The sequence below is a fragment of the Myodes glareolus genome, chromosome 3 (genome assembly GCF_982192425.1).
Source record: "Myodes glareolus chromosome 3, mMyoGla1.1, whole genome shotgun sequence".
In the NCBI taxonomy this organism is placed as follows: Eukaryota; Metazoa; Chordata; class Mammalia; order Rodentia; family Cricetidae; genus Myodes; species Myodes glareolus.
The window spans coordinates 83,711,548-83,739,364 of record NC_142028.1 but is presented as its reverse complement, the minus strand read 5'-3'; the positions used below and the strand labels follow the sequence as shown (position 1 = coordinate 83,739,364).

At 45.3% G+C, this 27,817-nt stretch overlaps 1 protein-coding gene across 1 annotated transcript in view; it reads right to left on the bottom strand.

Annotated features, from left to right (window-relative positions):
* Positions 1 to 27,817, bottom strand: part of Scp2 (sterol carrier protein 2) — a 77,292-nt gene that overhangs the window by 2,724 nt on the left and 46,751 nt on the right. The window contains exons 12-15 of the mRNA XM_087904763.1: positions 25,412 to 25,565; positions 15,593 to 15,692; positions 7,413 to 7,542; positions 891 to 970 (exon numbers count right to left, since the gene is read on the bottom strand). Of these exons, the coding sequence (XP_087760889.1) occupies positions 891 to 970; positions 7,413 to 7,542; positions 15,593 to 15,692; positions 25,412 to 25,565 (464 nt within the window). The remainder of the gene's footprint in view (positions 1 to 890; positions 971 to 7,412; positions 7,543 to 15,592; positions 15,693 to 25,411; positions 25,566 to 27,817) is intronic.

Sequence of the window (27,817 nt, the reverse complement as noted above, 5' to 3'; positions counted from 1 at the left end):
AGGGTTCCTTAACAACTCTGGGACCAGGAGAACCATATGAGGCATGTGTACGTTTTAGATAAACACACTCTTTAATCTAACAACTGTTGACAGCAACCTAAACCATCAGGCATTGTACTGCTGGAGAGAGACAAGAACACGTGCTTTGTCTTCTGTGCGCTTGGGATCTAAGGGGACGAGACAGACCTAGGCCAAGGGCTGAGCTCAGCCAGAAGAGAGACAGTCCTGGAGGAGCTGATCTGAAAAGATTATCAGGGAAAGGGTTTAGGAAAAAAGAAGAACTTGGTCACCAAGAGGGGCACAAGAAGCCCCCTTTGTGTTCACCGCCATCTCTTCTTCTCTCAAAGTGTTCCTTTCAACCATGCCTTGCTAACTCTGTATGTTAAGCCTTTCCTGAGGCTGTTCCTTACTCCACTTAGGCTGACCACAAGCCAGGTATGGCACCTTAGACCTTACCATGGATTTTACCATGGTGTGAGTGTGTGTACATACACCATGCGTACAGTGTGTATGTGTGCATGTGTGTGTGCATGTGTGCATGTGTACACACCAAGGGCAGAGGTCAGCAGAGTGTTGCTCTCCACCTTACTTTCTGAGACGGGCCCTCTCACTGTTAGTTCCAGGGATTCGTGTCTCTGCCTCCCCAGCACTGAGGTTACAGACATGTCCAGCTATGCCCAGCTTCTTTACGTGGTGCTGGCGATCCAAACCCAGGTTCTCGTGTTTGTGCAGCATGCACTTTAGAGATTCAACTATCTCCCTGGCCTCTGCACTGAACTCTTACAAATCTGTTTCTTAGCAAACTGAGTGCAGGGACTACCTCGGTTCATCTGGTACTTCTAACACACAGGACGGTGATGCCCCACAAACGCCTGTCCCATCGTACTTACCGACTGAGGATTCATTTTACCAGTCATCATAGCCAGCAAGTCTGAGTCGGCCATGGTGATGGTGCAGTCAGCCTTCTTATCTAAAGGAGAGAAGAAAGAGCATTCAGGAACACGACACCTGGAGACCACTCCTTGCATGAGAATCACAGTTGAGAAGCAAGAGGACATGGGCCCTGGAGAACACTTCTGTTGCAGTCTGGTAAGGTGGGGTAACCTCGATGCTCAAAAACAGGAATGAGTTAGGAAAGCACGGTGTGTTCTTGTACTGGAACACAATGCAGCCATGGTCCAGAAGGTGAAGGTGTTGTATTTGTGCCGATGACAATGGAGAGGCAGTTACAAAGTAATCCTCAACAATGATACCATTCTTGCTTTAAAATAGTATTCAATGATAGCAATAAAAGAAAAGCAACTGCCATCTTAGACACTGATATGCCACTGTTACTGTGGTTGGCAGACTCAGGGTGGCCCTCCTTATGATCCCTGACTACTATGGGCCAGTGCGAGCAGGACCTGTGCCTTGCTGCAGCCTAAGGAGTGTGGTGACAGTGCTGGAAGGGAACCAGGAATTTAAGGCTAGATAAGCACCACCTCGCTAGCAGGCTCACACTCGCGCCCCTCTTGGCTCTGAGCAGCTGGTACATGTGAGCTCCCCACAGAGAGGGCCATACTTTCCAAGGAGCCGGGGGCGACTGAAGTTACTAAAGCTGCTGTTCTCACAGCCACAGGAAATACAGTCCGCCAACAACCTGGGTTAGCCTGGATGCCGAAACCAATCAAGCCTCCAGATGGGCCTAATTCTGGCCAATAATTTGATGCAGTTTTATGCAACCCTGTGCAGAGAATAGAGCCAGGCTGTCACCAGCTCCTTAACTACTGGAAACATGGGAGGTGATAAAGAAAAGATACCCCTTCCAACTATGTAGCCCAGGTTGGCTCCAAACTGGGATTACAAGTGCACGTCACCTAGCCTAGCTAATGTATATGCCTGGCATGGTGGTACACACCTTTAAACCCAACACTTAGGAGAGAGAGGCCAACCTGGTCTACTGAAGGAATTCCAGGAGAGTCAGGGTACACAGTGAGATTCTGTCTCAAGAAGGAGGAAGAGGGGGGGCTGGAGAGATGGCTCAGTGGTTAAGAGCATTGTCTGCTCTTCCAAAGGTCTTGAGTTCAATTCCCAGCAACCATATGGTGGCTCACAACCATCTGTAATGAGATCTGGTGTCCTCTCTGGCCTGCAGGCACACATGTAGGCAGATACTGAATGCATAATAAATGAATAAATATTTAAAAAAAAAAGAAGGAGGAAGAGGAGGAAAAGGGCCAGGGTAAAGCATTAGGGAAGGTACCTACACCCTAGAAAACCAAATCCTACTGCGAATACAGAATATCAAAGAATAGGGAGGGAATGGGGCTGCTAACTAGCTGCCACAGCTGAACTTGATCCTGTCATTTCCAGGAAGGATGCTTGAGCACGAGTCAAGAGACTTGGGGAGATGACATCTGCAGTAACTGATCTACTGCACTCTCACCATGCTGAGCATGGCACGCCTCTGTTCTGAGCTTTATAAACCCTGTGCAGGTGAGAGATACCAAATAACTCTCCTAAAATCACACAGCAGATGCATCTAAGGAAAATCAGCATTTACTATGTTGATTCAGGGAGTCTCGCGGTGCTAGATGCTGCACCACACTGAATTCCCACAGAGTTCTCCGGACAGAAACTGCCTCACCTGTTTCCCAGAGGAGACAATTAGGTGCAGGGAAGGACTGCACCTCGCCTGAGGGACTGGGCCAGAACCTGAACCCAGGTTTGAGAGATCCAAAGGCTCAGCTTACTGTACCTGGGCACAGGAGACCCAGAGGCTTTCCCTACCCTGTTGTCCATAAAGGATCAGCAGGAGAACTTAGCGAGGGCAGAAGGAAGGAAAGAAGCAATAATGCGTGGCACCAGAAGCTGGCTTCCGGGAGAGATGCTATGTAAATGCTTAAAGAAGTCAAGGGAGAGAAGGAACTCATGGAGAAGGCAATAGAAGGCATCCCAGAATCGAACAAAGATGATGCAGAACACATTTACAAGTGTTTAACAATCACGTGTATTCCACCACAACACTCTTAGACAACAGATGAAATAGGTGTAGAAACCTTACTTTTTAACAGAAACAAAACTCTCTGACGCCAGGGCCCAGAAGAACTAGCGATTCTCCTCATGGTACCAGTTCAAACTAGGACATGCTTCCGAGGCTTTAACGTAGCTAATCCCTAACAAATGGGCATCTGTTGCGGGTGTAAGAGGAACTGGCAGTTTCCAGTGGGCTTTTACAGACTAAGCCCACATTTCAACTCGACTCCTGGCTGCCAACAGGTGTCAGGTTTAGCAGAAATTACCCTGCCCCCAGTTACCCCCATTCAGGTCTGGACAGGACACATAAAACGGGGGAGAGCATGTGGCAGGTGTTTGTGCAGGGAGCGAGGCCTTTCTGACACTATTCAATAGCGTTCTATAAGCAAACCATCTTTCATGACCAAACCAGCTAAAAGGAAGAGCAAAGGAAATATTTTAAAATTACTTTAGCAACTGTCAGGAAATTATTAAACTTATTTTTTAATTGTCACTACTGCTAGATACAATGGCCCATGCCTTTAATCCCAGTACTTGGGAGGCAGAGGCAGGTAGATCTCTACCAAAGCCAATCTGGACTACATAGCAAGTTCCAGGCCAGCCAAGGACACATAGTGAAATCCCCCCGCCACCAAAAAGCCATTACTATATCTCCAAAGCACCTTCTATTTTTAAAAGCTGCATTTAGGTGAGACCTTTAAAAGCTTTTCTTCCTATACCACTGCAGCTCATGGAATGCAAACAGTTTCTCTGCCCACTCATTTGGGTTGGAGGGGGGGAACTATGTATAATCCAGGAACCTTTGCAGCAAAGCCATTCTGCCATACCTGGCAGGCTTCCTATTTGTTGGTCCTATTCAACAGTGCACAAAGCATTTCTCTTGTTCCAAATGCTTCACACCAATCCAGGATCTCTGCCCACCACCCCCTCCCTCTGGAGAGTCTGGATACCCAAGTACAAGTATAGGAAAAGGAGCATCCACCGCTTGGAAGAACTCTCCTCCACCTGTGCCAAGGCCTCCTTAACTACTGGGTCACCTCTCTTCCCTCTGCACAGCCTCCAGCACCACCCCCCCAAGCACTCACTTTGCTCTCCGCCACACCAAGCTGTCACTCAAGTCCATGGCGACACCATCGTCCTAAATGTCCTCTCTGGCCCTGCTCACTCCCTTCCAGTCATCAGGCCTATTACAGCTAACAGGGAAACGTGGCTAGCTCACGTGGTCACAGCTTGATCCCCAGCGGGTGACACCACTGAGAGGTGACTGGGCTGTGAGGGCTCAAGAGTCTCCACTTCTTCACATGAGTGGATGGCTGAATGGACCACTAGGAGGTGGGGCCTGATTAGAAAGTCATTCCCCGTGGGCGTGTCTCTGAGGGTACTGTATGATCCTGCCGCCTTCCTGGCTCTGATTCCTGGCTGACAGGCAGTGAGCAGCTTCTGTCTATCACGTTCTTCCACCACGATGTTTTCCCTCAGCAAGTATGAGCCAGCTGCCCTTACTTAAAACTGTGAGCCAGCCGGGCAGTGGTGGTGCACGCCTTTAATCTAGCACTTGGGAGGCAGAGGCAGGCGGATCTCTGTGAGTTCAAAGCCAGCCTGGTCTACAGAGCAACTTCCAGGACAGGCTCCAAAGCTACAGAGAAACCTTGTCTCAAAAAAAGTTTAGATTTGTGGTTCTTTTTAGAATTTTGATAAGATTACCTTTCAAGATAAATAATAAAGCAATAGCTCCTTCCCTTGTAACTGTAAACTTCTGCCTCCAGTAAAAGAAAACTGGCTGAGAAAAAGACTTTGCTTGTTCACACTCTGTTAATCTATAACAAGTTGTTTGAACATGAATGTATGTGGGTTCTCGAGAATAATTTGCTTTTCACTGTAATAGGTAAAATGTTTAATCAAGTAAGGATATGGGAAACACGATGTTCGTTGTACAATTTTACTTGTATTCATTGGAATCATTCACTTGAAAAATAGAACACGATCACATCGTAATTTTATAGTGCTTGAAGGATTTTGCTGGGGTTCACAGGCTGTAAGGGAAGTTAAGAGCACATAGAAGGAATACATTTGGATGGAGGTAAGAAAAGAAATAAAGAGATGATAGAGAGACCCTAAAGTGTATGTCTGTGTCCCTTCCACGGGCCCCAGGGAATTAAGTTTTATTCCCTCAGATAGAAAAGCCAACTTGAGTGATTAGTTTGCCGACTCTGGGGAGGGAGAGCAGCGGCAAATGAGAGTGGTGAGCACTCTCGAGAAAGTAAGTGTGGACAGGAAAGCGCTCGCTCGCTGAGAAGGGAACTTTCGGGCAAAGATGAGGCCATGAAGCTCTCTGGGGAAGACGATCACAGGCAGACAGGACAGACAGAAACCCAATCAGAACGCCCATGCTCAGGCTATACCAGGCGCCGGCCACGAAGGCCAGTGAGGGAGAACACAGCAAGATAAGCCGGCCAGACCGTCTGGTGTCGTCACAGAAACTCTGATTCTGTGTGGAGTGGAAGGCTGGCTTTGAGCAGAGAAGGACACAAATCCGACTCTGGTTTCTGACCATCAGGCTGCTGCGTGAAGAACTGTGAGGGGCAAGGACAGGAACAGAGACACGAAGCTCAGATCCAGCGGGATGTGGTAGAAAACAGGATTATGGAGTATGATAAGAGGGGCCAAGGATGACCTCACAGCTTTTGGACGAAGAACTAAGAAAATATAGCTTATTGAGAAGAGGGCAGACCACAGGAGTGCATGCTTTAAGGGGAGTAGGGCCCAGAGTTCTGTCACACACACGATACCTCTAAGGTACCTGTTAGGTGCTGACATGGTTTAATGTGCCCTCTAAAACACACTACAATCTAGTGTCTAATGTAACAGTATTAAGTGGTAAAGCCTTTAAAGGGGCTGAGGGTCATGCAGTCTCTGCCCTCAGCAACAGAGAGAGTCCAGTAGGCTCCCGGGAAAGGACGGAGCTCAGCTCCCACCCTTCTCCTGGTTAGCCCACTTCCTGTGACCTTCCACTGCAGCAGACAGCAGTAAGAAAGCCTCTCCCAGATGCAGCTGCTCCGTGTGGAGTTCCAGCCTCCAAAAAGGGAGCCAACTAAACTTACTGTTTACAATTTACCCAGTCTGTGGTATTTTGTTATAGCAGCAGACAATGCCCTAAGACAGGTGTCCACGCACGGCTGTCAGCTAGCCAGCTACGCAGACACCTCTGGATTCAGTGGTGGGTCCATGCTCAACACATAAACCTGGGAGTCATCAGCAATTGTTTTCAGAACACAAGGCTACATGAGATCCCCAGGGAGTGAATGAACTAGAACTAAGCCTTGCAACACTCTGATGTGTAGAACTTAGGAGATGGAGAAATTACCAAGAGAGGCCAAAATGAGCAGCCAGTAAAAAACAAAGAACAAAAAACCCTGAACATGTGACATGAAGGCTGGAATTAACAACTGTATCCAGCATGGTGGCAATCACTGGGGACCTTAGCAAGAACAAATCTGGGAGAGATCAGGACAAAAGCTAGATGGAATGGCTTCAAGAAAGAACTAGGTGAGAGGAAGCAGAGCTAGTGAACATGGCCGGCTCTCTTGAGACCATCCACCACGCAATGGGCAATGTGACCTCAAGCTAATCAAGAGAGAAGGCTCTCCAGTCCCCCATACACTCTGCAGCAGGCAATGATTATGGTCGTTTATGGGTAAGAAAACCGAAGCCTGGCATGCTAGCTAATTTAAGTCAACCTGACACAAGCTAGTTATATGAAAAGAGGGAAGCTGATAAAGAAAATGGCTCTAAGAGATGAGGCTGCAGGCAAGCCTGTGGGGCATTTCATTTCATTCAATCAGTGATTGAAGCAGGAGAGCACAGCCCATTGTGGGTGGGGCCATCCCTGGGCTGGTGGTCCTGGGTTCTATAAGAAAGCAGACTGAGCAACTATGGGGAGCAAGGCAGTAAGCAAGCCTCCTCCATGGCCTCTGCATCAGCTCCTGCCTCTTGGTTCCTGCCCTGCTTGAGTTCCTGCTCTCACTACTTTTGAACTATGAGTGAAATAAACCCTTCCCTTCCCAAGTTGCTTTTGGTCACTGTGTTTCATCACAGCAATAGAAGCTCTACTAATCCACTCAGAGAGGTTAAATAACTAGACCAAGGTCAAAACTGAAGTGACCAAGCCAGAGTGCCTATGTCCAGTCGAAGACTAGAATCTCTTGTGTGGAGTCCCCCAACTTTGCAGAGGTGGTCTGAACCTGCATCTCTTCCTAAGGACAGACCAGACCAGTCTTTCAAGGATTTGTAACCTCTACCGCAGGCCTTTGTGGGGCACCAAAGCAGACTCTAATTTCCCCTGCTGAAAGCCCCTGTGAACTCGTCACTGCTCTAAGTGACGTCGCTATGGCACTGACCTGAGTTGGGAAGCACCGACCCTCTGCCGTTCTTCACGTCCACTACCCAGGTGGCTTCTTTGCCCCCAGGGCCATCCTTCACTTTGAAAGCAAAGATACCACCGATTTTCTTCACGAACTGCTCCCCTTCCTGGAACAGAAGTAACAAAGGGAGTTACCTTACGTCTCTTCCTCTGGCTTTAAATCAATATTTTAGCAGGTACATGTGAGCAGCCAGGGCGGCAGAGTCCCCAGACTCCCATAGGCTCTTTACTCAAGAAAGGAGGGCAACAATTCTCCCATCTGTCAACTCTGAGAAACAGCTTTATAGATGGTAAGGAGTCAAAGTCATGGCAGTGTCCTCTGGAGAGAGGGCCTTGGTTTGCCTCAGCGGTCTGAAATTCATTCTGTCCTGTCTAAATGTATGCATGCCAGCCTTTGATCCAAAGTCAGTTCCTTAACTCCTAATTTTGGTTCCCCACAATCAAAACTTAAAGTGATTCTGAAACCAAAATTTTCTTTGAAAGCTCAATTCCTGTCTAAGTATAAGGAACTATATAAATAATATTGTATTTGCCTCTTAATTTGGGATCTTGGGAATGCAATCGCCTAACACAGAAAACATCACAGCGATCTCTGGCGGGCAGGTTTCTCCGTCCTCTGCGTTTCTCACTTCATCCCCACTCCACTTTCTTCACCTTCAAACGTTTGTGGCCCCCGACACTGTTGTAGGCACCAGGATGAGGGCAGCGAGGGAGTCAGAGCACAGGCTGGCAGTCTTCTGCCCCGACTAAACCATCCAATAAAGGGAGCGCCGCTGGCAGCATAGACAATGAAGAGACAGCGGCACGTGAGCCCTGCTCTAAAGAAAAGCAGGGGCTGGGGAGGTGGCTCAGTGTTGCTGATTGATCAGAGTCTAATCCCCAGAGCCCATTATGAAGGTAGGAGGGGTAACAGGCTCCACAAAGGTGTCCTCTGACCTCCACAGGTGTGTCGTGGCACACACACCTCCTCTCCCAGATCATGCACACAGACACAGACTCTAACGGTAAATAAAATTTCTAATAAAGAAAAGAAAACCAGAGTCTGGAGAGGTGAACAGTGGTTAAAAGGTGGCTGTTCTTCCAGATGACCCAGGTTCAATTCCTAGCAACCACACAGTGGCTCACAATCATCTGTAACTCCAGTTCCAGGGCATCCAACACTCTCTTCTGGCCTCCATGGGCACGAGGCATGCACACAGTACAAAGGCACACATATAGGCAAAAACACCCATACACATAAAATAAACCAATGCAAAAATAAATTCACTTTTAAAAAGGAAGCCAAAAGCAGCACAATTAATTTTTTGAAATCTTTCTCTTTAGAGAAAAAACACATTCATTGTAGAAAAATTAACAAATATTGATAAGAAAAAAGAAGAAAATTCAAGTCATTTCTAATTTTATCATATAAAGAAAAAACCACAGCTGGTATGAATTCTCTCTTTTTTCCCCACACATGGTTTTAAAAACAGATGTGATGGCTGGCGTGGTAGTGTAATCCTTTAATACTGTCACTGAAAAGGAAGAGGCAGATGGATCTCTGTGAGTTCTAGGCCAGCCTGGTCTACATACGCAAGCTCCAAAACAGTCAGGGCTACACAGAGTCACTCTGAATCCAGAGGGGTGGAGGTGGAAAGTAGATGTGATGGCATGTATGATGTAATCCGGCTGAGGCAGGAGACCTGAAGGTTCAAGGCCAGCCCGGGGGTAGGGGGGAAGTGGGGGGAGCTAGTGGGGGGGCAGGGCATGAGTTCTAGGACAGCCTAGGCTATATAACGAGAACCTAATCAAAAGGAGGGGAGAATGTATCACCATGTCCTGGCCCTTTTCTTCTCTCTCTCTCTCTCTCTCTCTCTCTCTCTCTCTCTCTCTTGTTTTGTTTGGTTTTGTTTTTTTGAGACAGGGTTTCTCTGTAGCTTTGGAGCCTGTCCTGGCACTAGCTCTTGTAGACCAGGCTGGCCTCGAACTCACAGAGATCCACCTGCCTCTGCTTCCCAAGTGCTAAGATTAAAGGCGAGCACCACCACCATCCACCTCCCTTTTATTTTTCTATAAAATATATTCTTTATATTTATGTGAGTGTGTTTTGTTTTTTGACACATGATTTTACTTGGTTACTTAGGCTGATCTTAGATTTGAAGCAATCTTCCTGCCTCAGCCTCCTAAGTAGCGCTAGGATTACAAACAAGAGTGACTATACCCAGCAACATTTCTAGATACATTTATTCCTAGGCATTTTATAATGCTCTTATTAATAATACATTTTTCATTATATTTTACGGCTAAAATTTACAGATATATAGACAATATGCTAATTTTCTTATGCCTATTCTGGAACTAGTTAGTTTTTGAGTTCTCCTGTAGATTCTCCTTCTTCATTTCCGAATTAAAACATCCCTGCAGTAATTTGTATATCAAGGGTTCTTCCTCCCTGTTCATTCCCTTAACAAAGATTAAAGTGGCCACTGTGTTCAGACCCTGTAATGAGCACCTGAAATACTCAAAGACTTATTTCCCTGGAGGAATTAACATCAGCTGTACCACACACTAACCTCCGTTTCTGTGTGCAGAACCACAGCCCACATTTGTGTGCTCTGTGTGTGTGTGTGTGTAACAGCAATTGAGGCATGATTCAGATCCTACAAGACTCATTCTGTTACGGTACACAGTTTGGTAACCTTTCCTTAGTACACTCTAAGATGCATATGACAATTAATCTTCATTACCAACTGACAGAAATTACAATCGTCTATGAGACACACCTCGCTGTCTGTGAGTGCATTTCCAGAGGTTTAACTGAGGAGAAAAGCCTCACCCTGGATGTGGGTGGCATTGTCCTATGTGCTAGGATTCCAGACCAAATAAAAAGAGAAGCAGGCTGAATGCCAGAACTTCTTTCTCTGCTAAAAGCTCTTGGATGCAGATGTCATATGACTCACGCTCCTGCCACCAGGCCTTCCCATCATGTTCAGACTGTGCCCTTCTTAAACCATGAGCCAAAACAAATCCTTCTCTCCAACTGCTGTGTCAAGAATGCGGCCACAGAGATGGGGAGAGTGACGAACATACAATGCGCCACCCAACATCGCTATTGCAGAACACTCTCATTTTCTCACGTAAACTGACACCCATTTGCAGTCCTGAGGAACATACAATGCGCCACCCAACAGCGCTATTGCAGAACACTCTCATTTTCTCACGTAAACTGACACCCATTTGCAGTCCGTCACCATTTTCTGAGACTAGCTTCTGAAAACCACAAACCTACTTTGTTTCTATAAACTGGCTCATTCTGGACATTTCCTATAAATAGAACCATATGGTGTGTTCTTTTGTGAGTGGCCTGTCTCACTTAGCATATTCTCAAGGTTCATGCTGGATCAACCAGGACCACTCTGCACTCCTTTCTATGGTCAGATGATATTCTACTGAATGTGGCTTATCTTGTTTGTTTGTGTTTGTGTTGTGTGCATGTGTGCCTGTGGTATATGCTGTGTACACATGGGGGAAGGATGTTCACTCATGCAGGCACACGTGGATGCCAGAAGCTGATGTCTTTCTCACCTGCTTTTCTATTTTTATTTTACGGTTTTTCTCTATTTTTTTTTTTTTTTTTGGTCCCTCTATGTAGCCCTGGCTGTTCTGGATCTCACTCTATAGACCAGGCTGACCTCAAACTCACAGAGACCCACCTGCCTCTGCCTCCTAGCACTGAGGTTAAAAGTGTGCTCCACTACACCCAGCTTCCACCTTCTTGAGACAAGGTCTCTCTGGGCCTAGAATTCAAAGTTTCAGCTAGACTGGCTAGCCAGCAAACTCCCAGGACCCATGTGCACTCTCCCCATGTTTTGATGTGGACAAAAGCTCTACTTTCTCTTAGCTAGAAGGAAATTGCTGGATCATTGGGTGCTGCTTAACTCTTCAAAGAACTAACCATTTTTTCTAAAGTAGTTACACCAATATTCCAACCCTAGCAAGGTGATCAGGGGTTCAAATTTCTCTCCATCCTCACCCTGGGTGTTACCTTTTATTGGTCAGTCCACTGGTGTGTTGGTCTTTTTCTTATAGAGAAAATTACCCTTTCTTACTTCATTCTTATTATCCTCCACCTACCAGAAGGCAACCAGTGGTCCTACAGCAAAGGAGCTGTTCCAAAGTATTTAGTCTGCACCTACGCTTCTCAGTAGTCACAGGTGCATCTCCCCTCAGTTCTAAAGATTAAACTCAAGCCAGGTTTCCTATGGGACCAGTGATTAGTGAATGACTGTTTCCAGATGTGTCTGTCTGTTCGCACAGCGCCTCACCAGTCGGCCAGGGCAGACACCACCGTTACATACAGCAGGGAAATCTGTCTGTCTGCTCACACAGCGCCTCACCAGTCAGCCAGGGCAGACACCACCGTTACATACAGCAGGGAAATCTGTCTGTCTGCTCACACAGCGCCTCACCAGTCAGCCAGGGCAGACACCACCGTTACATACAGCAGGGAAATCTGTCTGTCTGCTCACACAGCGCCTCACCAGTCGGCCAGGAGCAGACACCACTGAGTTACATAGAGCAGGGCAAGCCCAGCAAGCATTCAGAAGTTCTATCCTCCAACTGCCTGAGAAATCCCTGCAGTCTCATTTACTCCCACCACTTAAAACAGGTGTGCGTTAACTCACGCTTGCTCTTCTGTTTCGAAAACCAACTGGCTCTCTTACACACCCATACTCTTTAGTCCACAGAACATTTTCATTTGAAATGGGAGTGAAAGTGGGTAAGAGAGTTAAAAGAGGAAAAAAATGCAGTTGCAAAACTGGAGATCATTATTTCCAAGAAATGCTAAGTGCCTCTTATGGGAGGAAAAGTACTGAGTGGCATGAAGGTCAGGGAGTAGGTGCTGCTGTAAACACAATAGGACAAAAAAATGAGGCCAGAATTCAAAGAACACCAGTGGAGCACTGCTAAGAAAGACAAAGACGGAAATAAAACCTTTTGCGAGGCAGAAAATGCATTAATTGACAAAGAGTCCAGACTTCCACTTTCCAGCGCTGCAAACCCCGAGGAAACTGACAATCGTGGGAAGGCAAAAGCAGACTAGGGATAAGGTTATGAAGGGGTACAGAATTAAAATGAGAGCAAGAGGCATAGGCTTGCACAGCTAAAAGCATAGCGTGAAACTGAAACAGCACCTCTTTGTTAACTCCAGCAGGGAAGTCCTCCAGGATGGGTCCATGGCCAACCTCAGTAATCGCTAACCCAATCTCCTATTTGACCTCTGAACTAAGTCCTCACGGAGTTCCTCACTTTACAGTGGACACTTAGCAATGAAAGGCACTCCACACACAGTAGGGAGCTATGATCTTCTGACTCGGGTGGCAAGGAGCTTTATATAATAAGCCAATATAGTATTGGAGGAGGTGGAGAGAAAAAAAGCAGTTATTCTCCTGAATTGTAAGTAAGTCTGCAAATTATTATTCTCTTTTGGTGGGAATCTGGCACGCTAGACAAAAACATAAAATGCACATATTTAAGTACCCAATTTTGTCCTTAATTATTTAAACTACTTAGTACTTGAAGTACAGGAGGGAATTTATAACAGCAATGCTGCACTTGCAAAACTGAATATCACCTACAGTCATCACAAGAAGCCAATTAAATAAACTATGGCACATATGTGCAAACATGTACAATGTGCTGAGAAGCATGCTAACGACCTATATGCAGGGCCACAAAGCATACTACAGGTGAAAACAGAACGAGGTCATCCCCCTAGATGGCAGCCTGATGGTCCTGCAGCTCCTGTCGCAGGGCCATGTCATCCACCCGTGCACTCGAGCCCTGAAAGGCTCTAGGGAATGCTGGTCCCTTCACAAGGCACACTAACCACAGTGCAGTCAGGTGATAAGAAGTCCTCTGCCCTACAGTAAAGGACATATAAACTGTGCTCATCTTCCCCTCTGTGGCTCTTCCAGGAATGAAATGCCAGGCTACAGGCCTTGGCTCCTTTTGCTTAGCTCAGTCATTTTAATCACTTTCTCATGTGTGACCTGAATCACGATGGTGACTGTGTCTGGTTTGGTCTAAAATCTAAAATCAATAGCAAGATCCCAAAAGACTTCTACATTTCAAACAATGAAATAAATATCTAATCTTGCCTAAGAGTATCTCTTTTTGATTGCCTTTGTATGACTTTTACCTATCGAGAACTAATTACAGGGGGCTGGGGAGACGGCTCAGCTGTTAAGAGCATTGGCTGCTCTTCCAGAGGTCTTGGGTTCAACTTCCAGGACCCACATGGCAGCTCACAACCATCTGCAACTGCAATCCTATGGGATTCGATGCCCTCTGCTGGAGTACAGCTATACATGCAAACAAAACACTCACATACATACATAAATAAATACATCTTAAAAGAACAGCTTGTTCTTGTAGAGGACTTGGGTTCGATTCCAAGCACCCACATGGCAGCTCTCACACACAAACAAAAAGCATAGTTCCAGCTCATGCTGGTAAAACACCCAAACACATGAAATAAATAAATCTAAAAAAAGTTTTTTTTAAAAAAGAACTAATTATGGTACATAAAAATAGATCTTCAAGTATAAAGCAATAAACAACATGTATCATGTGGCCCTGGCCACGTAAAGTTCTAATTTTATACACGGAGGGGGAATGATAAACAGAATGCTCGCTATGCTAATGGTTCAGTGAACACTTAAGTGGTACAATTGGAAAATTTTGACATTTTCCTTTTCATTAAAAAAATTATTTTTAATAACTGTTAATTAATTTAGATATGAATTTTTAAGTGAAGTTATTTATTTATTTATTTGATATGCACTGGTGTTTTGCCTGCATATATGTCTGAGTGACGGTGTCAGATTCTAATATGTGTAAATGTTCTGGCTGCGTTTATGTAGGTACACTGCACATGTGCCTGGTTCCTGCAGAGGCCAGAAGAGAGTGCTAGATCCCCGGGAACTGGAGCTACCCACTCCAGTTTCCAGTCACTATGTGGGTGCAGGGAACCTTGGTCCTTTGCAAGAGCAGACAGCGCTCTTAACCGCTGAGCCATCGCTGCAGCTACCTAAAAAAAATTTTCTTATGTGTTCCTGTATAATATGAATTTTTTAAAACTAGAATTCTTTCTTGTAAGAAGGGAGTAGCAACTACAAAAAGACTTTGAAAACTGCAAACTAAAGTTGTGCAAGATGGTGCACACCTGTGACCCTGGCACAGGCTATGGAGGTGGTGCACACCTGTGACCCTGGCACAGGCTATGGAGGCAGGAAGGGAGGTCATCCTTAGCCAGTTAGAAGCCAGCATGAACTATATGAGGCACATTTCAAGGGGGAAAAGCTAATAAAAAATTCCACTTTAAAAATAATTCTAAGAAAAGGTGTATGAAGACAAGAGAAACAACACAAACAAAAAATGTTTGAAAATGCCATTATGGAACCTAATATGTACATGATAATAAAAATAAATAGTAATAAAGAATTCTGATGTCATGTAGACTTAAATATTCATTTCCAATATCATTTGAAATGATTTTATATAAAATCTCTTTAATTCAGAAGTAAATTATAAAGCTGAGTATGATGTCTACCCTTTCAAACCCAGTACTTCAGAGCTGAGGCAGAAGGACTGCTGTGTTTGTGGCCAGCAAGCAATATGTCTCAAAAAGATAAATTAAAAAAAAAGGTTATATCAAAATGAGGCTTCTTACATCTGAACTATACCCACAACTACTGGATATATTCCTGACAAAGAAGACGGAAATGAAAATGATTTTAAACATTATTTACAGTCTTTACAATCAAATCTGGAGATGTGTGCTGGGCAGTGGTAGCACACACCTTTAATCCCAGCACTTGGGAGGCAGAGGCAGGTGGATCTCTGTGAGTTCGAGGCCAGCCTGGTGTACAGAGCGAGTTTCAGGACAGCCAGGGCTACACAGAGAAACCCTGCCTCAAAAAACAAAACAAAACAGATCTGGAGATGCGTACATTTTCAAAATGCAGTCTTACAAGAAATACCAAGAAGGCTTATGAGACACTCAAGATTCTGAAACACAGACTATTTCAGCACGTGGCATGAGATGTCACCTTCTGCTACCGTTAGCATCAGATGAAACCGTTGCGCCTCTCAGCCCCAGCTCTGGTCTCTCACCTCTTGGAGCTTCTTCTCGATCTCCTTAAAGACGAGATTCGCCTTGAACCCATCAATCGCAGAGCTGGTGGGCGCAGCCTCGATCTGGTGTGCTCGGGAGCTGCGGAAGGAATCAGTGTCAGCTCTGGGACTCACAGAGGGACCTGGGTTTTAACATCTATGTTAACAGTAACTTCCAAAAGGCCCAAGAAGAGATGTTGCAAATCTGACCTAAAGAAAATCTTTAGTAAGTATATAAAACAATTACCCAACTATTTGTTGTGTCCTATCCCACAACAAATACTGAGTTCTCACTAGGTGAAGCGAAGCTATCCTCATGAAACTTACATGCCAGAGAGACCTTTGACAAAACAAACAAGCACACAAAGCATACAGTTACCTGATGAAAGCAGAGCAGCTAAATGGCTAGAGAGAAGGGACATCTATGTCAGGCATGCTATTGTAGATAGCGCTGGTCATAGTTACCAAGAGTCCCTCTAGGGAGGCGATATTTTACATTACATCTTCAACTGCTAATTGAACCAGCCCTACAAAGAGTTTTGGTAGGGAAGTCAATGTAAGCCTGAAGGAACTTAGGTATAAAGGTGAAGAAGGAAATACAAGGAAGCCAAAGGAGATAGAAGGCTGCCACGGCTACAGCACAGGAGAGAGGCAGGCCACGGCTACAGCAGGAGGAAAGAGGCCACGGCTACAGCAGAGGAGGACAGAGGCCACGGCTACAGCAGAGGAAGACAGAGGCCACGGCTACAGCAGAGGAGGACAGAGGCCACGGTTACAGCAGAGGAGAGAGGCCAAGGCTACAGCAGAGGAGGACAGAGGCCACGGCTACAGCAGAGGAGAGAGGCCAAGGCTACAGCAGAGAAGGACAAAGGCCACGGCTACAGCAGAGGAGAGAGGCCAAGGCTACAGCAGAGAAGGAGAGAGGCCGCATCTACAGCAAAGGAGAAAGGCAGACTGTGAGAAACCAAAGGGCCAAGAACAGAACAGAACCTCCCAGGCCTTAGGTAATTGGTTCAGTGTTTTTTGTTTCTTTGGTTTTCTTTTTGTCTGTTTGTTTATTCACTTATTTGCAGTGCTGGGGATGGGGCCTGCCAGTCAAGCACTCGGCCGCTAAGATGCCCCCAGCTCCTTACATTTCAGTTTTAAGGGTTGGCGTGTAGCTCAGTGGTAGAACATGCACTTAGCAAGCTTGAGGACCCTTATCACAAAAACAAAAAAACAGACAAATAAACAAACCACTCCCACCCCCACCAAGTTTCAGTGTTAAGTATAATCAAAACACTGGAGCATGCTCTAGTTTATATCTTGAAAAAGAATCTCGCTCTCAGCTAGAAAGTGGACCTTAAAGGGACAAATCAGGAGACAGGGAGATCAACTAAGAGCCTATTGCAATCATCCGATCAGAGATGATAGCAATCAGAACCAAATTACAAGGACGTGGACTACAAGGAAGTGGGCGAGGCAGTGGGACACAGGCCAGGCTGGTCTGGAGATTCCCTTTGGCCTGTGATAGGAGATAAGGACACACTGCTGATACCTAGGAGAAAACCACTGATAATGGCCTGATGTGTATTAGCAACACAGTTCTTAAAGCCCTTAAGGGCCTATTCCATTCACAGGCAGTAGGATTCTGAGCAAAGGACTGACTTCATCCCACTGCACAACAGGAGGGAGGGAAAAGAGTACCAGTGACTTTGCAGAATTAAAACAAGAGCCGGAGAAGCGCCTAGCAGTGTGCAGCCTGTGGAAACAGTAATAGCTGTGGATGCTGTGGGCCACAGGACCCCAAGTGTTAGGTCGGAGGCAGCAGTCAGCTGTTAGGAAATTCCTGAGAGACCAGCACAGACTGGTGAAGGCAAGGGAGCCTGGAAGTCACAGGAGGGAAGCACATCTGCTCCATCACCACTCCTTCCCTTTCTCTTCTCCCCAACCCTTTTCTTCTTTCCTTGTTTCTTATCATCTGTCTATCTTCTATCTATCATCTTTCATCTATCTATCAATCTATCATCTATCTATCTATCTATCTATCTATCTATCTATCTATCTATCTATCTATCTATCTATCTATCTATCTCTGTGGAATTGAACCCAGGACTTAGTACAAGCCAAGCAGGACTTTCCCAATGAGCTACACTCCCATCCTCTTTCAGTCATCGATACATAGATAGATAGATAGATAGATAGATAGATAGATAGATAGATAGATAGATAGATAGATAGATAGATAGACTTTCAGTCATTTCATAACTATCTAAATTAGTATGGTGGCAGAGCCTATAATCCCAGTACTTAGGAGACAGAGTCTAGAGGATTGAGTTCAAGGCCAGCCTAGGCTACATAGTGAGTTTCAAGCTAACCTGGACTACCTAGTAAGACATTGTCTCAGAAAAAAGAACTAGCTGGGTATAGTGGTGCACGCCTCTAATCCCAGCATTTGGGAGACAGGAGCAGGCAGATCTCTGGCCAGCCTGGTCTAAATAGGGAATTCCAGGAATACATAGTAAGACCTTGTTGAAAGAAAAGGAAAGCAAGGAAGGAAGGAATGAAGGAAGGAAAGAAAACACCAGCCATTAAACACATAAGCAACACCCAGTGATTGCCTGTAACATGCAAGGCAATAGTGTTCAACGAATGATCTGAGAGGTAAGGTCTAAAGACTAAGCTGTCATGATCTCAAGGGCAGAAAGCTGGGGATAAAAGGAAATAAAGTAAAATCAGAGTGACCAACACAGCAAATGGAGAGAAAATGACATGGCCTGAAGGTGGAGAGCTGGACAGAAGACACAGGCACACAAAGCGAGGAATCTGGGAAGCCACAGAGACAGCAGAATAGAGCAGAAGGGTGTGTCCTGCCAGTCCTGCCAACAGTGTGCAGAATGATTCAGGGAAGGGACATGAAAACAGGTGAAGAGAACGGGTAGGAGGCTGCTGCAGCGGTCCGGGCATAAGTGACGCGGCCTGGCCTGGGGATGCAGCCTGCTAGTGGAAATGAAAAGAAGGGACAGATTCAAAACAGAAGCAGATCTACCGACTTGGTGGCTGGGGTGAGGGACATGGAAAGAGGGTAGAAAGGCTATCCTGGAGTTCTGGGGATAGCTGGAAATGACTAAGGTGAAGAAGAGTAAAGTGGGAACAGAGAGAACGGGGTGATCTCCCTCGGCTGCAGTCAGGTGGGGAAGTCTGTGAGGTCAGAGGCAGGAGGATAGAGTCCAGAAGTCACAGGGATCGATCCAGGCGGGAGATCAAGTGGAGTAACAACCATCAACAGAATCAACAGTGTTGAAATCCTGGAGTAGACTATAGAGAAGAGGAGACAGGACAATGTCCTTTGGAAGACATTATTTAGAGGTCTGGGAGCCAGTGAGGATTCATTCAGAAATCAGGCAAAGGGTCACAGAAGCCTAGAGGAGAGACGGTCCAGCAGGTAAGAGTGAACGACGGCAAACACTGTCAAAAGGTCAAGTACCTAAGGGATGTGACAACAGTAACCTGGTTCTTCTGAGAACCATTTATGGCACGGCGAATTGAATTCATCTCTGCTGTGGTGACAGCTAGGAGGGGTAAATGCTTGTTTGGGGTGGGATAAAAATAGAATCTTTGAGTAATCTCTTAAAGAAATGCAGCATTTCCTTCTGGGTGTAAGCACGAAACAATCCTATAAATTTTTAAAAGCTTCTCCAGTATTTTCAGTGTGTTAAGACATACAGAGTACAGCCAGATATAGTGGTGTACACCATATCAGCACTTGGGAGGTAGAGACAGGAGGATCGAGAGTTGAAGATCATCCTCAGGTGCATAGTGAGTTCCTCGTCATCTTGGGCTTCCTGAGGCCCTACCTCAAAACATAAAACAACAAAAACCCCACGTCACATAAATTTCATCACCCAAACTACTTTTAACTGTACAGTACAGTGATGTTAAATTTTCATCTTATAAAACTGAAACTCCGGGTCTGGAGCGATGACTCATCACTTAAGAGCACTTGCTGCTCTTCCAGAGGACCCAGGTTCTAGTCTCAGCACCCACACGGTGGCTCACAACCGTCTGTAACTCCAATGCACTCATGAATGTGGTTCACAAATATACATTCAGACAAAACAGACATACACATAAAATAAGTAAATGAGTCTTAAGAAAAAAGTTGCCTCACGTGGTGGCACACGCCTTTAATACCAACACTTTAGTGAGAGGCAGGTAAACTTCTGTGAATCCAAGGCCACCCTGGGCCACAGCAAGCTCCATGCCAGCCAGAGCTACATAGTGAAACCCTGCCTTAAATAAATAAGTCTGTTTTTTAACCTTTAATCACCAATGTGTCCTTTTCAAAGCTAAACACTTCTTGATTCTATCTGGTAGAACAATTGATCCTGGCAGCTCGAAAGAGTACAAAGTATCTTGACTATGTGGCAGGTACAGACATATTTCCAAAGGTCAAGGTCTCTCGTGTTTGAAAAAGCTCATCATTGATTAATCAACCTTCCATTAGATTAGAGAAAAACTAACAAAAGATTAACAAAAATACTGTCAACTATTTTCTGAACATCCTTCCTTGAAAGTTACTTTTATACACGCCCTGTGTAAAAGAAATCGAGTAATAACTTAACTCAGCTATCTCCCATACAGACATTTCTCCTGATTTCTTTTTGTTCTCTTGTTTACTTTGTTTTCTCTTGCTGTGCTGCTGCCCAGGCTTAAGTGAACTTCCCCTCAGCCTGTCGAATACAGATGTATGCCTAGAGTCTCATAACTTCTTTCAATACAAAATTTTAGTAGAAACTAAACTGTGATTGGTTTTTATTTTAATTTGGTAAATACAAGTTTACTGGAATAAGTCTAGCAGTAAATAATGTTGAAAGGGGCTTAAAGATTAGGAGCGGAGGGCTGGAGAGATGGCTGCTTGTCCAGAGGTCCTGAGTTCAATTCTCACCAACCACATGGAAGCTCATAATTATCTATGATGAGATATAATGCCCTCTTCTGCCCTGCAGGTGTACATGCAGGTATCTGCTGGGTAGATAATAAATAAATAAAAAGATTAGGAGCTGGAGAGATGGCTCAGAGGTTAAGAACACTGGCTGCTCTTCCAGAGAATCTGAGTTCAATTCCTAGCAACCATCTGTAATGAGATCTGGTGCCCTCTTCTGGAATGCAGGCACAGACACAGGCAGAACACTGTATTCATAACAAATAAGTTTTTAAAAAAAGAAAAAGAAAGAAAAGAAAGATTAAGTTAAAGAATATCCTACTTTGTGTTTGGATTCACACTAGATACACGGGACAGTTTCACTGTAAGGCCTTCACAGCCTCTGTATCAACAATGTCACAAGGCTGTGAGTGCTAAGAAGTAAACGAAACAGGAACTTTACTCTGTGATGGTGGCTAGGACCTTACTTCTTAATCTGAAGCGTTCTTTAGCTAAACTGTCTTAACTCTGATCTCCAATTTATCTACGGTGAGTTTGGTACCACCTACCATGTGGGGTTTTTATACAGAGAAATGCGGCTGCAGGAGCATGGCTCAGTGATGGAGCACTTTCCTAGCATACACAATACCCTGGCCTTAATACCCAGCACAGCCAGAAAGAAGTTAATACAAATCAGCAATAACCCTAACAGACAGTTCTCCAACTACACGGAGGGTGGATAAGCAGCCCAGGAAATGAGGCTCAGAAAATGATTAGTACTGAGGAGATGCAAGCCAAAATTGTGAGCTAGCCCATCACATGCACGAGAAAAAAGACCAGTAAGGACAAGAGTCAGGAGGGGCTTTCATACAAATGGGAGACTAGTCAGCCTTCAACAGCAATACAGCGCCTTGAAAATACTATATCAAAGAAGCCAGTCATGAAAGAGTAACACCAAATGACCTCCTTTATACGGAATATGCACAAGCAGGCAAATCCAGAGACAAGTGGGTGAGTAGCTGGCCGCAAATGAGACAGACTGGAAGTGAAAGCATCTGGGGTGTGTGTTTGCCCTGTCGGGGGTGATGAAACCTTCTAGAACCGATCACGGGAAGGATAATCTGGAAATCACTGAACAGACTTTAAGCGGTGAGCTGTGTAGCATGGAAAGTGTGTCTGATAAGCAGTTTAAAATCATGTCTGAAAAGGGTTACAGTTATCTTAGTATTTGAGACGAATACAGAAGTCCTCCAATTCAGTCATTCAGTTTTAAAGACAACAGATAATGGGTCATCGCTTGTTCTGATTAGAGAGAGTTGTGCAACGCACGACAGCCCTGGGAGAGAAGTTCACAAACAATCAGCAAGTCCCTGTGGCCTCAGAGCTGGCTGAGGAGCCCTTATGACATAACAGAAGTACAGCCTCAAGCGCTGGGAGTTAGAAGAAAGCGCTCCAGGAGATGGTGGGAAAGGCAATCCTCCTTGACCAAGCTGTGGGCTGTGACAAGGGGGTAGCTCCCATTTTGTGTTAAAAAGTCAAGTGTGTTCTTTACAAACTCCTGAGTGATCCCTCAAATTCAATAAATAAGATCATTTCAACCACTGGAGCAGGGCTTGAACTAGAGGCACAGGGAAGGAGACAGACAAATGTGCCGGGGAATAGATGCACAAACACACGGTTCACCCACACCTAAGTGTGTGACACGCACACTCTGGAAGGTTTCTCAACTCTGAAGCAGATACTTCCAATATTTTCTAAGTGACAGAAAGGTTAACAGGCCCAACACAGGCAGTATGACAAAAAGGTTAGGGCGCTCTTTCTGGTCACCTCTCCCTCTTTGTCTGGAGAACAACAACACAAACCACACACATGCAACTAAAATGACGCCGTCAACAGAGGATGTTTAACTAGTTGTCTAAACTCCTATTCTTTTTTTTGTAATTTTATTTTATGTTCACTGGTGTTTTGCCTGCATGTATGTCTGTGTGCGGAAGTCAGAAGCCCTGGAACTGGAGTTACAGACAGGTGTGAGCTGCCATGTGGGTGCTGGGAATTGAACCCAGGTCCTCTGGAAGAGCAGCCAGGGCTCTTAACTACTGAGCCATCTCTCTAACACCCTACATTCCTATTCTAACTGCTAAAAACTGGTGGCTACATGAGTATAGAGACACGTAAATTATTAACATTGTTCCTAAGTTTCTATTTAAAAACTAGCTAAACTAATGTATGCATGTGCCCACCACGTCTCATGAGAAGGCCTTGGAGTGGCAAGAACGAGTACCTAGAGAGCAGCCATATATACGGTGTCTCAACATCACTCTCCACTGAAGGAAACCAAGAGTCCTTGGAGAAATGCTTGATGTTATTGCGGCATGGACAGTGCAAGAGGGACTGGAGAGATGGACCCGCCAGGCAACTCACAATCGCCTACAATTCTAGCTCCAGAGAATCTGGTACCTTTACTCCCCTGCACACACATGCCCAAACACACACACACACACACACACACACACACACACACACATAAATATTAAAAATTTTTAAAAGAGCAGGGTGGTGGTGGCACACGCCTTTAATCCCAGCATTTGGGAGGCAGAGGAAGGAGGATCTCTGAGTTCAAGGTCAGCCTAGTCTATTGACTGAGGTCCAGGACAGCCAAGGCTACACAGAGAAACCTTGTCTTGAAAAACAACAAACAAAAAATTAAAAGAAAATACAAGAAGAGATTGGACTGTCTTCTTGAGCCATAACAAGGGGAAAGAAAGTGCTACAGAGAATCATAGGACAAGAGTCACCTTGAGGGGGTTCCCACTGGCCAAACCAGGGGCATTCTGAGCACCAAAATAACTGATACTAACAAGTGTGACCTCTAAGATAAAATACAAACTCATGACTTCATGCAGTGTATATGAATGCATTTAAAAAAGGAGAGAAGGGAACTTTCTTAAGGCAGAATATCAGTCAGTAAATACAGAATGAAAGGTCAGAAAATCATCAATGGGTACTAAAATTAAAGGAGCGCCCCCAATGTTTGCCTTTTTTATGAACTTATTGACATTCATAAAGGGCAAACTATACAGAGACAGAAAACAGAGCAGGGGTCACAAGGAAGGTTGAACAAGGACTGCTGAAAGGGCACACAAAGAACTAGAGAGTTGCACACGGCTGGCGCACGCACGCCTTTACTCTCAACACTCGGGAGGCAGAGACAGGCATAGCTCTGTGAGTTCGAGGCCAGCCTGGTCTACAAGAGCTAGTTCCATGACAGGCTTGATAGTTACAAACACCAATTAAATAAATAAAAATCTTCCTAATTTTACTCTGAAGGAAACAAAGTATCTATGCCAATTAAACACTTGTGTTGGCTTTTCATAGCTTGACTTTTACTAAGGGATTTCAACTACAAGAGTGAACTGGGTGGTATTCCAAGGTTATCAGCACAGAATGAATGAGTCAGATTTAGAAAGAACAAGATTCAATCCCCTTTATTTGATTCAAAAGCATTTACTCATATGAGACAGACCCTACGGGGCAGGAAAAGCCACAATTTTAATTAAATCTCATCAAGAGACCAAAACTGGAGTCAGACCTAAGGACCACAGAAGGCTGTGGACATTAGAAAGGAACTAGTCTTTGAGCTAGGTCTTAATGTCTGAAGCAAAAATAAAGTTCTGAGTGGAGAAAGAAGAGTGAGACCACGGAGAGGAAAACACCCCAAAGTTTGTAAAAGTGAAGATGTAATGGAGTCTATAAGCGTGCCCCATCCTTTGTAGAACAAAATGTGGGAATAAATGATTAAGTAATTACCAAGAATTTCAAGAGAAAAAGAGCCCGTCAGTGTTAGAAAGTTACAGTGTGGTTAAAGACCTTTAAGAATGGAATATGGTCAATGGTGCTCACTTCATTCATTCGGCCCAGAACACAATCTGATCTGACCTCAATCCAGACCCTGAGGTATTCCAGCACACACAAAAACAAAGGTGGTTCACTATTAGAGGCTCATCACAGCCAGCGGTGGCCAGCAGAGGCAGGCAGCAGATCTCTGAGTTCGAGGCCAGCCTGACAGCATGGGTCTAGGACAGCCGGGACTACATAGAGAAACCGTCTCGATGAAACAAATAAACAAAAAAAAAGAAAGAAAGAAAGAAAGAAAGAAAGAAAGAAAGAAAGAAAGAAAGAAAAGAAAAGAAGAAAAGAAAAGGGAGAGAGATGCTCTTCAATAAAAAGAATAATTAAAAATAATTAAAGCAAGAAGAAAAGAAAAATGAGTTTGTGGACTAGGGAAGATTCACTGGTATTTGGGAATAGAGGCAAGGAGCCAATGAAGGGAAAGCTAGGAAGAGTCCGAAGAGGATATACATAATCCGAAACTAGTGCAGAAGGTGGGTGGAACTCAAACACAGGGCAAAGCTAGGCCTTGGAGAAGAAGCAACCCCGAGAGGCTGCAAGGGATCCGAGATGGCTGGGACAGAGGCACCTGAAGCAGCAGGCGCTTCCAAGAGAGGAAGAAAGCAAGACAGGAGGAATTCGAGCAGCCACGAGGGCTTGATTCAGAAACGTCTCTGCAAGGATCCAATGGCACATGTATTTGGTTGTTTTCTCCGAACCACTTCAGCAACCTGAGAGAAAGGAGAGCATGACCGTGGGAAAGGAAACCAAAAGGCGACCTGCCTGGGTTCTACAGACTTGTGGGTCAGCATTCCTAGTTTCGTTGCTTCCTCCTGAACAAAACTTTCCTAAGGCTGATTGAGCTTAAAAAGAAGTCTTAACTTTTAAAGTCAGGTTAAAGCAGTAATGCCATACTTTCCCTTAAATGTTCAATCAAATTGTGAATTTTTTTTTAAAAAAAAATGCAAGTGTCACTTACTGCGAACAGTCAGAAGTACAAAAGTAACAAAACTTGGAATGCCACTTACTTGACAGCTCCAGGAAAACCCATCCTGTAGAGTGTAACCACCGCAGCTCCTCCGAGGCCTAAATTGTGCTGCAGAGCCACCTTTGCCCCAGGAACCTGCCTCTTTCCGGCTTCGCCTCTCAGCTGCCAGCAGAGCTCCGCGCACTGAGCCAGACCTGGCGAGTCGAGCACAGAGCGTCCCGGGCCGCGTTAGAGCGAAGTCTCCGCCCACCCACCCCACGCAGCGGCTAGTCGGGACTTCCTGCTAAAACCACCCTCGCCTCAGGAACTTCGAGCCCAAGATTCGAGCCCAGCTAGTTCCCACGCAAAGCGATCTAGCATTTAAAAAAGACTCAAGTTCACAAAATCATGGAATGCTCGCACACTTTCTTCAGCCCATTCTTTCCTGGCATGCTGAAATCGAAAACACTGCATCCGGCTGGGTGTGTGTGTGTGTGTGTGTGTGTGTGTGTGTGTGTGTGTGTGAGGCAGAGGCAGGCGGATCTCTGTGAGTTCAAGGCCAGCGTGTTCAGCATATTGAGTTCCAGGACTACTTAGTGAGATTTTGTCTCAAGAAAGAAGAAAAAAAAAAGTTGACTCACTTAATTCTTTTGAGATGGGAACATTTTGAAAAGCAATGAGGAAGATAAGCTGAACTCTTGAGAGGGGACGAGAAGGATGCAGGCGATATTCAGTGGGAAATGGAAGAGCTGGTTAGGAGTAGGGGTTCAAAATGGAGGGGGAGAAGGAGACAATACAGATAGAGAGGGAGGGATCTAATAACCCTGAGAATGTTTGAAATAGTCATAGGGAATCATCTAATTTTAATGTACTTATAGCACATATAGGTGTATGTACACACACACACACACACACACACACATTTATTGTTTAAATGAAGTTATGCCACTTGGGATGATAATGCCTCTACCAAGAGCCGTAGACTAACAAAACACCCAGAAAGCTCCTTCTGAATAGTTGGTCAGGGGAGTTCAAGAGACTCTCCACAGTGAAGGCATTGTTCTTGCCCTTGGTTTCATCCCAGAAGTCAAAGGGCCAATTGCTAAAGATAGCACACACTTGGCCACAGGACTCAGAGGTGTTGAGCTGGACATGACCCAAAAGCCTACTTCCTGAGGACTATCCTGGGCACACCGGAAATAAAAAGGGGGGTGAGAAATCAATAGTCTTACCCAGCTGTGGTGTCTATGAGCCACAACAATGACCAGCACAGCCAGATGTCCCCGAAGGTGCAATCGTGACTGTGTCCTGATGGTGATCGCTGCTGTCTAGTTAGACTTAAGGCCCACTCAATAGGAAGGAAATCTCACCTGATACCATAAACCCAGCCAATCACCAGTGGCGAGCGAGGTCACGTCTCTTAAAAGAGACCCTACTAGGCTGGGCAGTGGTGGCGCGTGCCTTTAATCCCAGCACTCAGGAGGGAACCTCAACTGAGAGAATGCCGCCATCAGATTAGCCTAAGGCAAGGGTGGGCTAGTGGTCCTGCTTTAAAAAGGAAGCTGAGTGAGCCAGGGAGAGCACGCCAGTCAGCAGCGGTCCTCCACAACCTCTGCTAAGTTCTGCCCTCCAGGAGCACCCATGACAAACTTCTAAAAAGAAGGAATTCCATGGACGAGAGGAAATAATAAACCTCTGCCAGTATTTTAAATGACATAATAAAAGAACCAAAGAAGAGAGCAAAGAAGAACACAATGGCAGGGTAGCACACCACACTGAACTACCTATGAATTCGCAGTCTGCCTGCCCCCCCCCTTGTTTATCTTCCTTTGTAAACAGTCTGATACAGAACCTGGGGCCTTCTGTATCCTAAGTGTCCCACCACTAAGCTATGGCAACAGCCCTGCACCCTGCCACACTTCTTCCTTTCTCTTCCCCAATCCGTCTAGCGCTTCTATTTTCTACTATGTTATACGCTTATAAAATCTGAGGGGTTCTTGTTGTTTTTGTTAGTTTTTTGACATAGAGTCTCTCTGTGTAGTCCTTGCTGTCCTGGAACTCACTCTGTAGACCAGGCTGGCCTCAAACTCAGAGTTTTCCTGCCTCTGCCTCCTAAGTGCTGGGATTAAAGGTGTGTTGTGGAATAATCTTTTTGTACACTGTGAAGATGTGGCATTCTGATCGGTTTAATAAAAAGCTGAACAGCCAGTAGCTACCCAGGATTTTCAGGTAACTGATGCTGGGCAGAAAAAGGCAGGAGTCACCACCCAGGCAGAGAGAAGCAGCAGGGGCAGTACTGAGGAAAGATGATAAAGCTCGAGACGAAAAGTAGACTGAGAAAAATGGGTTAGTTTAAGTTATAAGAGTTAGTTAGTAATAGCCAGGCGGTGGTGGCGCACACCTTTAATCCCAGCACTCGGGAGGCAGAGGCAGGCAGACCTCTGTGAGTTTGAGGGCAGCCTGGTCT